The 14,799-nt window shown below is 38.5% G+C and overlaps 1 protein-coding gene across 6 annotated transcripts in view; it reads left to right on the forward strand.

Moving 5' to 3' along the window:
• Positions 1–14,799, forward strand: part of LOC113105726 (phosphatidylinositol-binding clathrin assembly protein) — a 53,374-nt gene that overhangs the window by 11,800 nt on the left and 26,775 nt on the right. For all 6 annotated transcript variants that reach the window (XM_026266984.1, XM_026266980.1, XM_026266983.1 and 3 more), the window contains exons 2-5: positions 5,926–6,068; positions 13,987–14,062; positions 14,145–14,247; positions 14,474–14,567. In XM_026266984.1, the coding sequence (XP_026122769.1) occupies positions 5,926–6,068; positions 13,987–14,062; positions 14,145–14,247; positions 14,474–14,567 (416 nt within the window). The remainder of the gene's footprint in view (positions 1–5,925; positions 6,069–13,986; positions 14,063–14,144; positions 14,248–14,473; positions 14,568–14,799) is intronic.

The raw sequence follows: 14,799 nt of genomic DNA on the forward strand, positions 1-14,799 counted from the left end.
AGGGCCTAGCTTACTGAAAAAAAGTTCTTCTTTCAGATGAAAATAACAACAACTTGATGTCTAGCATTCAATAAAAAGGTTAACCAAAATACTTGTTTAGAGCAATTTATAGAATACAGTAACCAATGTAAACATGAGGGTTTTAAGCTAATACAGAGAGTGCTTTTCCAAAAAAAAAAAAAATTAACCGTGGGAGCCAGCAGCCTGTCATGGAGTAAAAAAAAATCTCCCGAATGCTCCACGTGAAACTTTGGCGTACTGCCCTTTTTCTATCGTGTCTAATGATTTTGGTTAATATGCACAAGGGAGAGAGAGAGCAAGAAGCACTCGTGTTGTTTGAAGACTGTGAGTGGGAACGCACAGCCGCAGCTCTATCTCGTACGTGCCCTGTTAGGTGCAGCAGTCATTCTATTCTACATCACTCACTGAACAAATAAGGCTTTGACAGCCGGCAAAAAAAAGATCAATGCAGAAAAACCCCTGGACTGGTTATATAACGTAGGACAGAATGTTGATCCGGCCATCCCGTATATTCAGCGCACATAAGGTAAATGTTTTGCAAACGTTTTTTAGAGAAATAAAAACAGGATAACGAATCGATGCTCATATTTTGCGTCGATGACATTGATGACTTAACAATGTCACTAATGCAAAAAAATAAAAATAAAAACTGAAGTCTGGCTTTAAAGCTGCAGTCGGTAACTTTTGACGCTCTAGCGGTTAATAAACAGAACTGCTTGCATGTTGCAGAAGGACATTGTAGCCGGAGCTACTTCTCTCTGTTTATGTCTATGAAGAATCACAAAGGTACTGGGTTACTCTGCCACGGTACCCCTGAAGCAATCTAAAATAGTCCGAATGTAAACACTTATTATAGGTGCACCCTAGTGATTCAGGACAAGCTAAAAACACGGTTTGGAAAATGGATTCATGGTGTACTCGCTTATTATATACATTTTGTATACTTGTATACAAAAACAAGTTACGGACCGCAGGTCTAATTGGTCGTTTCTTACCGCCCGGTAAGAATCACTAGGGTACACCTATAATAAGTGTTGACTGACTATTTTAGATTGCTTCAGGGGTACCGCGGCGGAGTAACCCAGTACCTTTGTGATTCTTCATAGACATAAACAGAGAGAAGTAGCTCCGGCTACAATGTCCTTCCATATGGCCACCCTAAATTTGTCCTCCTTAATTTTTCATATGACATTTAAATTTGTCATATTCTTCAATGTCTTAACCTTTAGCAAAACCTTTAACCTTTAGTTTTGAATCTCATTGGGTCTCTCGCAATAAGTAAATCAAACTTGCTTTGTGTTGCAAGGCTCATGATTGGCTGTTCGCCAGTGATTTCACACATTCATGTGCACGTGCTCCACAAATTCAGGATCAAAGCCTGAGTTGACAAAGAAAGTTGATGAACAGCATCATGGTACCAACAAAGTCGGACTGGAGAGGTTTGGTTTTGTCATCTCAAAACTAATCCTGTAACTCTGAATTTGTTCAGCTACCATCATGGTACAGAGGCCCCTGGTCAGGTGGTACAAGTCTGAGCTCTCTGAAAAATTCTGAGTTTATAAATTGAAATTATGAGTTTAGTGAGGATGAGATGTAATTCCAATATTGCTTGACCGCACCCTGTGAGTGTGACTACAGCATTTTATGTGCAACTAATTTATCCACATTAAGCCAGTGTATGTTTTTAATGCACATTTTAGATATTTTATTGGCATCTTGTTTTTTTCATCTAGAAGTTTTTAATGCACTTGTAGTAAAATTCATATGTTATAACCTGACTGAAGAAGTAGCTCTAACTGGACTGGCAAATGCCTATTTAATAGTTTTTGCTTAATTAGGCAGCCTAAATGTTTAAGAATGCACTCTTAAAAAAAAAAAAAATACTGATGCTTACATTTAAATGATTGATACGATAGTTAATATAATATTGGTGTTATATATGCAGTGTCTCAAACTCATGTCCAAAGGTGTACTACCACATATATAGGGGGTGTGACGGTTAGTATATAACCGTGAGACCGGCATTAACAGTGTCATTAAAATATTTTTTACAAAATTTTTTATCAACATTTTTTAGATAGGATCATAAGATGCGCAATATATCGGGAGACATGGTTTTTACCACTTAATGAAGTTTTGTAAATCGTCAGACATGATATTTACCACTTCATTAAATTTTGCTTTGTAGAAAACCTTTCTTAAAAACGAATTTTGTTTTGTACAAATTTTATCTTAATTTTAATAAATGTTTCATCAACCAATTGCATGTATTTTAATAAATAAAAAGCAATTATAGCAGGCAATGATAACCGTGACATGGAAGCACCAGCGCGCCGCGTTCACTTGCACTGCACCGTGAACTAGAGCGCATCTCATCGTAAATGAAACTCAGCGTAGGCCTATGCCTCATACATTAGCATTGCATGGCTTTTTTTTTTTTTGAGGCTCGCATCAGCAAAGCATTGCATCGTCCATAGACCGCAAAACAATCAGCGGATGTCGGGCGGGTGCGGCTTTGAAATTTGCTCAAAAAACTTTGGCGCGGATGATGAGTTTTGTGACAGATCTCCTTAATAAACGGAGGTCTGAAATCTCTGCCCCTTTACCGATCAGAGACCCCCCCCCCCGATGGTTATGTTATGAACCGTCACATTTGACTCACGTCATAACCGTCATCACCAATTCTGAAACCGGCACACCCCTACACATATATTATCTTTGCTTCAAATTGTAAGCAGGAATGGGGAGTTTCTTGGTTATTTATGCCTCTCTCAATCTTTTTCTGTTAAGGACAGTGGACTTTGTGATCAATATCACCAAATGTGTTTGGTTTTATCTGATTAAATCAGCACATATCCTCACTTTAGACTAGTTTTTCACTCTCTTTCTCTTTCCCTCCTACTCCCTCCCAAAGGAGCCAATCAGCTCGCAGTCTGTCCTTCTGACCATAATAGAAAGCGAGCAAGAAAGAGGAAAAGAGAGACCGAGTGCTGGAGCAAAAGCCATGATGCATTTCTAGACTGGAGAGAGAGAGAAAGAGAGAGAGATGGGTGAAAACACTTCTGAACAGACAGCCATCTCGTAACTCATCCCCCAACAGGCTGCAGTATGTTTTAATAGTAGTCACACTGCGTGAATATGCATTAATCTTGGGAAGAGAGGCTGAATAACTCAGTGGAGTTGACTTGAATCTTCAGGATTGCACACATTTATTAATGCTGTTTGCAGTACTATTATAGTTGCTCACTATAAGTACTGGCACGTAACTCGTTTGTTCTATGGGCATGAATGATACCTTAAAATGTGCTTCTGTATGCTATTACTTTTCTAAACTTACAGACTTTCATTTTTTTTCCTGTGGCGGGAGATACCAAAGACATAATTATAAGGAGGGACCGGAGTCATATCTAGAGACCAGAATATCAATAGACTTAGGGCTGGGCTCTTTGCACTTGGGCAAGTAAGCAGCTACCCAGAATAACCTAGCAACCACCCACAACACCCTAGCAACTAGGGCTGTGTAAAGACTAATTTCAGTATTTGCAAACAGCACAGGCATTTTTTTTGTTGTGGGTGGAGCATATCTGGTGGAAGAAAATGGCAGTTTTAATGTAGCAGTCTACGGAAGCTATTTATATCTCAAAATTCTTATTTTTTTCTTGTATTTCCCAGATCATATCTCATAATTCTGGTAAGAAATCAACTCGTCTGCTTTTTTTCCTCAGAATTTTGTTTAAACTTGCTTCTGTTAACATTAGTTAATAAACCATGAACTAGCTTTAATGATAATTACATTTGTATTTAATATTTGTATTCATTTATAGCATAGTACAGGTTCAGTTTGAAAATGTCAAAACTAAACAATTCCAAAGATACTTCTATTGCATTAAAGGTATACATTTTATTAGTTTGTGGAAATCAATATTTATTTACAACCCCCAAGCACACCTTGGCAATATAAATGCCATTGTCTAGTACAATTTTTAGTTTACTCGCCTGACTGATATACTATGTTACACACACACACACACACACACACACACACACATATATGATTCCAATCAGCTTATCTTTGTAAAATGGCACAGCTTCTTAAATCTTAGCTTCTTAATCAGTCAGTCACGCATTATATTATGATATTAAGCACTATTTAATGATAGAATTTTAGTGATTAGAACTAAAACTTGATAACCATGAATGCATATTTGTCATTTTAACTGAACTTAAGACTGGTGGTGATGCTTAAGATATTTTTGGTCATTGGGGGTTTCTGTAAAAAAAAAAAAAAAAAAAAAGTATTCGATCATATTATTATTAAAAGATAATACTACTACTAATTCTAATACCATACTAATTATATACAATGCACTATTGATTGATGAGCTGCTGGGTTCATGAATAATAATCACTTTCTGATTAAGAACTGATTAAGAAGTTCTTTCTGTGTTCACTGCTTTGTGTGCACTTTGGATGGGTTAAATGCAGAGCACGAATTCTGAGTATGGGTCACCATACTTGGCTGTATGTCACATAACTTTCTTTTTCACTTTTTTCTTTGCGTTCGGTCGAACTGATTTGCTGAAATCAAAACGGGGATGGTAATAGCCAATTAAATTGCCATTTGCGCATTAGCTCCGCCCACTACCGGAGACACCGGCATATCTTCTGCTTGTTCTAAAAAGTTGAATAATTCTAAATGAACTCCATTGTTTTGAGAAGACAACAAAGAATATAGTTTACATGTAACTCGTCGATTCAGCGTGGTAAGACTCCCTCTCTCTCTGTGCATGTGCGAGGAACAGTGCTATCAGCAAAGCGACGGTGAGTCGTGCACCTTCACACAGAGTTTACAGAGCGTCAGATACAGGTGTACTGTGCGTCCATTGAGATGAATTGAAAAGTATAGATCGCTTGATTGAGAGCGAAACTCTGAAGCGCTCAGTCAGTGTTCAGCGAGTGAAAATGTGCTTATCTTATAATAGCCTTGAACACACACACTGGCGAGTAAAAATGCCAATGGCTAACAAAAGACATAATTTAGTCACCCAGAGTAAAATTTAGACGCATATGACATTGATTTACTCGCAATGTAGAGGGTTGATTCAACAATAACAAATTATTATAAAGTTCCTCAATGTGTACAGTGTAGTGCAACATATGCTCAATTTATAGGCCATTTGTACCTCACTGGCATCCTGTAAGTGTGTTTTGTAGATGTATAGCCCATACTAGTGTACCGTCTTTTCTGCCAGATCCTTGTGATTCATCATCAGACTCCAATTGGGAGCTGAACTACTTACCACTAGAACTCCCTATTAGAACAACAGACAGGCCCACAGGGCCAAAAACCGACAGATACGGAGGAGTCGTCTCCCTCATTACCTGCTCTGTGTGTGAAAAGATATTTCTCTCAAGGGAAGGGGGTAAAGAGATTTGCCTTTGAAGAACAAAAAAAGAACACTATGGGCTGTAGGAGGAATGTCTTCATTATGCAAACAGGACAGAACAGAAACGAGAGTTTTTGAGCCTCTGATGGCGTTCAAGAGATGCTGCTTTCGGATGCGAGTACGCAAAGCAAAACTGGGATGCTGCTGCATGTTTAAAGACATGACGTTCTTTGGATCTTCTCTTGTCTGTGACTGTTGCATAACAGAATGACTGGGTTAGAAGCCTGTTTAACCCTCTGTGTAGCGTGCAGAGGGATATTAAGAGCGTCCACTGAGATCTTCTTTCATTAACACCTCCTACAAATACTTTCATCTGTGTTTCTTGCAATGCAAGGGCTCTGCCATGTTTGTGTCTGTGCTTTGTTTATTGAAACATCTTGAGCGGGATCTTTGTACCATTCGATATGTGAATCAGTGATGTGTGTTGCTCTAACATGTGCCCCATGTGTGTTTTCAGACTTGATCCACTGCACCAATGAGATGAATGTGAACGTGCCCCAGCTGGCCGACACTCTGTTCGAAAGAACCACCAACAGCAGCTGGGTTGTGGTCTTTAAAGCGCTCATCACCACACACCACATAATGATGTATGGAAATGAGGTGAGAGATTCTGCCCTGGTGCTTAATTTTTTATTCATTTTAATGTGGGCCCATATCTTTATCAGATGACACCTTTCTACACTGTTATCATTAAAGAAATCCAGCTCGGTCAAATTGACCCTACATGAAAAATCACACCTCAGCAGTCACAATTTTCCTGTTTGTGACTGAGCAAGCCCAGCTACATGCATAAATCCTCATCCAGGCATGTTCATCATGTGCATTAGAATTACATTTTCTTAGTTCAAAGCAAGTGACCCTTTGAGACCTCAGTTATGTCAATATTAATATTTTAAATATTTTTATATTTTACACTACCACTCAAAAGTGTTGTGTGGATTTTTATGTTTTTGAAAAAAGACTCTTTTGCTCAATAAGGCTACTTTATTTTAAAATACAGTAATATAAAAATACATAAAAACTGTAGTATTGTGTAATATTTTGCAATTTTTTTTTACTGATGGCAAACCTGAAGGGAAGTGTATTTTTGCACAATTAAATGTAGGATAAACGATTACAGAAAGCTAGCATTAGCAAGTTAGCTTTGAAAGCAAGATCCCCACCCTCCCTGCATAATCACTTTAAAAGCCACGCCTCCCCCATAACACACACATGCGCTCAGGCAGACCAGAGACTAACCTGCGACACGATGAAAGATGGTGTTGGTGGAGGGTGGAATGCAACACTGTTAGATTACCTCATGTCTCATTCACAGATGAGAAAACATTACAATACAATTATTGTGGCTTTCTTTCTCATTGGACCGCACTGTTGATGTATCATGTCTGCACAAACAGGGTGCGCAGAGGTATGAAAATACATATTTTACAGGCAGACAGGACAGCCTATCATAATGTTCGGACTGAACATTTTCATTGGATGAACATTTTCTGGTCCTTTGCCGTCCACAGGTGATATAAACATGCAAATATAGACTGCTTAATTTACCAAAGCTACCGGGATTTCAACCAGCATAACAAAAACTGTTTTTGAACCAAAACACCTGCCCTGTCCTTTAAATCAGATGCAGATCCAATTTCTGATTTGAGCCACATTTAACCATACTTTTAGTGTGTCCTGTGTGTGTACATATAACATTTGATTTCACTAGTTCTTGTATAAAATCGTCATGAGGGACTGGTAGACAATATGTCAAACTCCTGTTGGATGTTTCTAGCATTTTGAAATTGAAATGAAAAACACTTGCAGCCATGTGCTGTTAGTACAATACAGTGTTTGAGTTTGAAAGTCTGCACGGTTTATAAATGCAACAATGAGAGTTAGATACTTCTATTCAGGCACAAACACGTAGTCCACTAATGAAGAACAGTGGGTAGGTTAGAACAAGACACACACATACACATTAATGATATATGCATTTAGGATGTGACCTAGATGTGCACGTGGCTCCCTTAATGCATTGCTACAACATGAACACCTTGCTACAGTATCTAAATGAGGACGTACCAAATATTTGTTCTCTTTTTATGAAAAGCTAATTGTAACTATTTTACACACTACTTTGAAACAAAATTAAAACACATTTATGAATACTTTTCACACTACTATTGTGCGTATCCCGAAAGGACATTTTATCAGTTTCGGATAACGTGTGGGGCTTCAGTAAAACTGCAGTTAATTCAGCTCTAAGAGATTGGGTAAGTTCAGTGAAGGATTCGTCTGCTTTAGATCAATAACTCATGAGTCATTTGCATGATACATTAAAAGAATTGCCTCAGTGTCATTTCTTTGTGAACTTGACTACACCAGTCACACTGTATGTTTGTTTTTAAGTGCCACCAGTGAAGAAAACACATCTATTGTATTGTATTGTACCATTGTTCTTTTACAGTACACAGTCCTTTTTATCTCATCACATTCAATTCAGACTGCAAGCTCACAACTCGGGTAAAATATAATTACAATTTCTGTAGCGCTGTAGATTCTGCAGGAAACAGCATAAAAACAATGGCAGCACTAGTGACTCTCATACGTGTCCTTCATCATTCACTTGGGCTATAAAATAAATAGTCCTTCACTTTAGGTTCACAACCCGCCAGTGTTAGAGATAGAAAATGTGCAGGACTGTCCTTCAGCACGCCCTGTTCTGCGGCATGACGGGGCACTAATCAGCCAGGGGTGGTTTTTGTTATCAGAGCTAAACGTCTGGTCCAGGTCGAGTCTGGTCTTAATCCTTTACCCCATTATGGCTTGAAAAACATAAGTTTGGTTATCGCTCTCCGTTGAGGAGCAGAGACGTTTGGAGGACATTTGTCTTGTCAGCAGTAACCCTGTAAGAGGGCACATGAGGGGCCACCGATAAGGTGTTGTTGATAAGGGCGTTTCCACATGCGTTTTTGCATATAGGAGAGAGATAGGGCGATGTCACTCACTGATGGCCTAGATGGAGAACACACAATTTGCTGTAGTGACGTCACTGGAAGCGTATGTTGTATAGGTTTGAGAGAGAGCGTGAAGGGGGGTTAAAGAAACATCTGTTTTAGGATCAGGAACTTTAAGAGAGACCGAGAAAGGCAAGGGACAGAAAGAGAATTGGTTGGATTTTTAATCAGCTGGTTCATGTGGGGTCACAGTGGACCAAATGCTTAACCTTGTATGGGGACACCACTACCCCGTCATCCATGGAAAACAGTTCATTTCAGATACTGAGGGAAGACTGAGTGGGCGAGCTTATACTTGAGATAGAGAGAATCTGTGATTGTGTGTGAGGGAAGTTCATTGGATCTAGTTAACACTGGAGGCTTAGCTAAACTTTTGTCTAATAAAGATAAATAACACCCTGTATTTAAAGAGACCTGCCTCGGTCTCTTATGTCTTTTTGGTTTCGACATTAACTTCTGAGTGGAATAGCCCATAGACAAAACAAAAAATTGTTCATATTCACAAATACATAAACACCTGACCAGAAGATTGAATAAAAACCTGATTGAATGTGACCAATTGAATATGAATGCAGAATATTTGTCACTTTAAAAGTTGGGATCATATCTATCTGGGATCATATCTATCTCTCTATCTCTCTCTCTCTCTCTCTCTCAACCGCTATCATCTCTTAAACATATTTTGGTAACACTTTAGTATAGGGCCAATTCTCACTATTAACTAGTTGCAAATTAGCATGCCTATTATTAACATGTCTATTTGCTTTGGCAAAATGTGTGAATTTTTATTTTATTTTTTAAATCTACTCACTGTTGTCTAATGCAGCTGTGTCTACAGAAAATCAAAATGAACTGTACTGCATGTTTCTGGCCTTATTATGCAGTGAAAAAAAAACCTGGACTTTTGAAATGTAATTAACTTTCACATCTGAAAAGTCTTTCTTGTACAGCTGGTGTCACATAGGCCACATGGGCTCCTGGATGTTAATCAATAGCCAAATAGCTGTAGGCATTGTTTCAGGCTATTGCAGTAATTAATGCAACCTTTCTGAAATATCACTGATAGTTAACACAGAAGATTAATGTCAACTTAAAACCACCAAAGAGCTTCAGTATTTAATAAATCCATGTAAATGTCAGTCTTGAAAATGCCTTTTTCTCTGTGAACGTCAACACAGGTGCTCAGCATGTACTCAGGGATTCAGTCTCTGATTCATACAGTGCACTTGCAGAAATAAGCTGCAATTCAGTCATGCTGTGTGATGGTTTAAATTAATTCGTTGCTATTTATAAGATCAGAATGTGCAATGTATAATCCATGGAGTTGTGTCAGTTGCAAGATCCTTCTCTGTTTCATAATTTCAGAGAACATGTAATTGAGCATAAGAGAATAATTGCTTCTGTTTTTTAGATGATCTATAAGTGACATGAAAAATGACTAGATATTATAATACAAATTCATACATAAAAACATTTGTTTGAGCATCCTGTAAAATTTGGAAAAGCGTCTCAAACTGCACAGGAAGAACAAATGGCGTTTCATGTCGAGTTTGAAGGCTTTTCTGAGATAGCTGTGAAATGGGCTGCTTAACATTCTGGCCATGTGCTGACTCGGAGTTCAGGTCTCTCCTGTGTGGGATCTGTTTGCATAATGGATGCTGTTTGTGAGTGATGTGCGCTAGGTAAGGTAATTATTACCTTTATGAAACATTCTCTCACTCCCCTGATGACTTTTTCTTCTTTACCCTGCAGGCAGGAATGCCAAATCTGGGCAGAAAACAAACGGCTGCTGCTGGTAATCAGTAATTCATAAGTAGGGAATACAGATAAACTACATGTGGGAATTGGTGACTCACCTTGTTGGATTGGACCATTGACTTCTTTTCTTTTTTTGCGGCAGTATACAAAGTGGTAGTGACATAGGGCTTCTACTCACAGTTATCCATGATGCTATTTTTCACTGCTATACAGTGTTGTCCACACCGGTGTGCAGGAGGGTCATTTTTATTGATCTTTGCATTTCTTTCTTTGATTGTGAGATTTTGTGAGCGTTAAAAATAGTACTACATCAGTTTTGAATGGTGCGTAAAGTTAATTTTTTTTTTGGTCACACATTTCTGTTTTGCATTCTGGTGCACAGTCAGTTTAGCTCTGAATCAGATTTGATTCCAGCTCTCTGATTTACAAACAGAATGGGTTTTGTGTTTGAAAATAATCGCTATCAAACAATGCACCCCTTTTCGCACCCTGTCATCATCTTTTTGTGCTCTGCGTTTTTCTTTAAGCCTTTATTCCTTCTTTCTAACCGCGGTAATTGCTCAGGCCGTATCCATAGAAACCTCAGAACATGTATGGATCGAGAGAGCGAAGACCAGCAGCCGGCACATTATCAGGGCATCATCGTGCAGCCTATTTGCACATGTTCCCTGCAGGGTTAACACACCAACATGCACACATTCAGATTTCACATAGCAGTTCCAGCGCTGCTTCTGGACCGGTTCCTGACTGCACCAACAAAATCAGTGGCTAAAACATGAGCAATCCCTTTTTCCAGATTGCTGATATCTTCCCTCAGCCTGAGCTGCTGTGTTAATAGAAACTGCTCTCTTTGGGAAAGAAAGCTCCCTGCCTTAATAATAAATGATGCTTCACTCTCACGCTACTTGAGGTTTGTTCTCACATTAATTATTTGCCAAGCAGAGAATGCCGGACCCTTTCTGGCCTATCAGTCTGTATTTGTCATCCTTACTTCTGACATCCATTTTGAATAACCTCAGCTATGTAAAAAAGGCATTGAGATTGAGGATTTTATGCAGAGAAGTAGGCAGACGAATGTGGATTTGCAGACTCCACTGAATTAGTAATCTATATTGATCTACGCTCTGGAATGAATGTTCTCTGCAGGTACACACTGGCTTGGCAATGCATTTTCCACAAGGTTTCTCTCTGGGAGTCATGGTGCCAGAGAGAACTAGCTCATGCTTCGCACAGCTGCCATCCTGGGGATTTTCGTCATGGTCTGAATATGGTACGCCTCACTCTGCTTCTTGTCTGGAAATCCCTAAGGATTTCAGACCGGTATTTGAGGCACCAGTGCAAAGCGGAAGTATCTCAGTAGTTTCTGTGAGAATGATTAGGAACACACTGTTAGAGCAGATTTTTTATTTATTTTTTTGATACCAAGAACCTTTGAAATTTTGAAAGGAATCCCCTTTCTTAAATATTTAGACATCCATAATGTATAATTTTGTTTATAAAGATTAATTTAAACGGTGTAAGGAAAAAATCTGATTTTGTGAAATCTTGTTAGCAAAATGTAAAATGTGGCTTTAATATTGTCATTTTACTAATAAAATTTAATTTATTGTCTGTTCTGTACAGATTCATAACCTGTAGATAAGTATATCCATATAAATGTTAATCTATTTCTGTAGAACTGCAAAAAATAAAATAAAATAAAATATATATATATATATATATTGTCCCAGATAAGCTTTGCAGAGAATATTTAAATATTTTTACAATAAAAATACTATTCCAAAATATTTTAACTGTATACAGATTTCTTTTCTTTTTCTGCTGATACTCTTTTTTTTTTTTTTTTTTTTTTTAAGCTTGCTGATACTTTCTATGCACAATATTCTTAGTCATTTTTTTTTCTAATTTGTTAAAATGCAGCTGCATTTTTGCCATTTGGCTGCAAAAATTCTTAAAGAGAATGAGGAACCTCAGGCAAAGCCTCAATCACATGACCAGGGCCAACTCAGGCACCATGAGCTCCCTTGAGATCAGAGATCAATCTTTCAAACGGTGTGTGGCCTCTTTCCCTCTATAAACACACCAGACTGTCAGCCACTCTTGATCCGTCAGCTGAAGCAGTGCTCTTGGAATGCGGCATTTTCTCTAAGCCTCCAAGTCCTTCAGATGCATTTTAGGAACCTTCTGTGATTTCAGTGACTCCCGACCTTTTTGCCACAGGCTGAAAATGGCCCCGGCCAGGACTATTTTATTCCTCTGTGCCAAGCAGATTTTGCTTAACTGCAGAGCCTGTCACCAGGTCCTCATGCTGGTTCTTCCCTGGGGTGAAACAAGCCTAAGGCTCCATCCCAGTACGTAAAAACTGTTTCCTGCTGACTCTTTTTCTTTGGTGTACTGATTTACCAAATAAGATCAAGGTTACACTTGCTGCATTCTGGTACAAACTCAGTGTGGAACTGATAACTTTGTAGTGTCTTGTAAATGACATTGACAAATACAGTTTCTAGGAAAAACAATTTGTTCTATTCAGATTAGCTCACTAATCGTTTGTTGTCGTACCAGCCTAAAGTGTGTTGCAAATAGGCACAGGCTATTTTTGCGCTTGCACTTAAAGGGATACTCTACCCAAAAATGAAAATGTTCTCATCATTTACTCACTCTCACAATGTCCCAGATGTGCCGTCCCAGTTACTTTCTTCTGTGGATTTTATTAAGAAATAAAATAAAAAGGTTATTAAAGTCCTTGAAAGTTGACTTCAAAAACCATGACTGTAATCCATTCAACCCCAGTTATATGTGAATATATGTCTGTTGAAGCGATGTCTAATATGTGTGTGTGAGAGAAATACTCATACCTCATTTCTAAATGCATGTCATTGATATTGTTAATGATTCATCCATGCATGCATTTATTTTTTTTACCTCATACCTTTTTAATGAAAACAATCTTTTTCATTTGGTGAAACTACATATTTATCTTTGGTGATGTATACTAGACTTCTCCAATTATTTAATCCGTTTAAATCCTGTCCTTTTCTTTCAGTCGACTGCAAGCTAACATTGAGTTCTGCCTCAATCCAATCAACAATCGAAATATATAACCCAGTCCCATCCTCCAGTTTTATTTTTTTATTGTTCTACTCTGTGCATCACAATACGACAGTTAAATATGTCTCTGCTTTAATTACATCACGATTTTAAACCGTGTGGTTGTTTGAGGGGGCAGACCTTTGTGTGTGATTATAGTGACTAAATGAGATGTGGTCACTTGGGTTTCATTTTCTAATCTCAGAATATAATTTTTGTGATCCGATCACAAAACATTGATTGGTGGTGAGCTCCGTGTAAAGGTAAAGTGAATGTTTGAGAGTCTGTTTTACTTCATGTATGCCACATACATGAATGAGGTCAGAATGCATCCTAGTTGTAGTAGATGTAAAAATTCCCATCATGTCTGTTCACAACAGCACCCAGATCTCTGTGTGCTTCTCTTTGCTCTTTTCCCCAACCCACAGCTGTGTGAGCTGATGGGACGGGGCTGGATGGAAGAGGGGAGCTGCAGCAGACGTATTTGGCAGCTCAGAGGAGTCTGGTCTTGTACAAGGTTCTAGGTTTCACACAGTGTACTGCAAATTCAGCAGCAGGGAGTTTCCGCACGTCACGGATCAAGTCACTCCAGCATTCTGACATATTAAGAGCTGCAGAAATCACATCTTGTATACAACCATATTTTGATTATCTCTTCTCTGTATCCGCAGCGTTTCATTCAGTATCTGGCCTCAAGAAACACACTCTTCAATCTGAACAATTTCCTTGATAAAGGTGCATTGCAAGGTATGTCAGAAACATGAACACCTTTCCTGTCTCTAAAGCACTGTACGCACACTGATAATAAAGCCCTCAACCTTTTCCTCAGGCTACGACATGTCCACGTTCATCAGGCGGTACAGCAGATATCTCAATGAGAAAGCCCTTTCCTATAGGCTGGTGGCTGTGGACTTCACCAAGATGAAGAGAGGGTGGGTAAACCTCAGTTCTGCTTCTGTAATATTGCCTCCCTACAGTCAAGATTGTGTTCAAACACATCGTCTCGGCAGGACTCAATCTAATCAGGCTAGCTGATTACTCCGATAATTAAGTTGCTTTTAAAAGCTGATTAAGTCGCAGATTTCTTTTAACTGCTAATTAAGATTGCGAGTAAGTGGTGGCGAGTTCTGATTGTTTGTTTATCTGTTTGTTGTGCAGTGTTGATGGAGTCATGCGCACCATGAACACAGAGAAGCTGATCAAAACGTTGCCTATCATTCAAAACCAACTGGACGCGCTGCTGGATTTCCAGGTTTGTGATTGAGAATATGCATGCATGCATGTATGTATGCATGTATGTATGTATGTATGTATGTATGCTTTAAAACTTACCAGTGATTCAAATCAATTCAGAAAGTATTTCTTTATTTGTAAAGAACTGTGTTTCTTTTTTCTTTTTTAATTTCTCTGGTAACATGCTTCATAATCTCCTATTTCTTAAAAAAAAATCCATGTAATGAAAGTTTGTGGTCGGTAAGATTTGT

Source organism: Carassius auratus, chromosome 7, assembly GCF_003368295.1.
Source record: "Carassius auratus strain Wakin chromosome 7, ASM336829v1, whole genome shotgun sequence".
In the NCBI taxonomy this organism is placed as follows: Eukaryota; Metazoa; Chordata; class Actinopteri; order Cypriniformes; family Cyprinidae; genus Carassius; species Carassius auratus.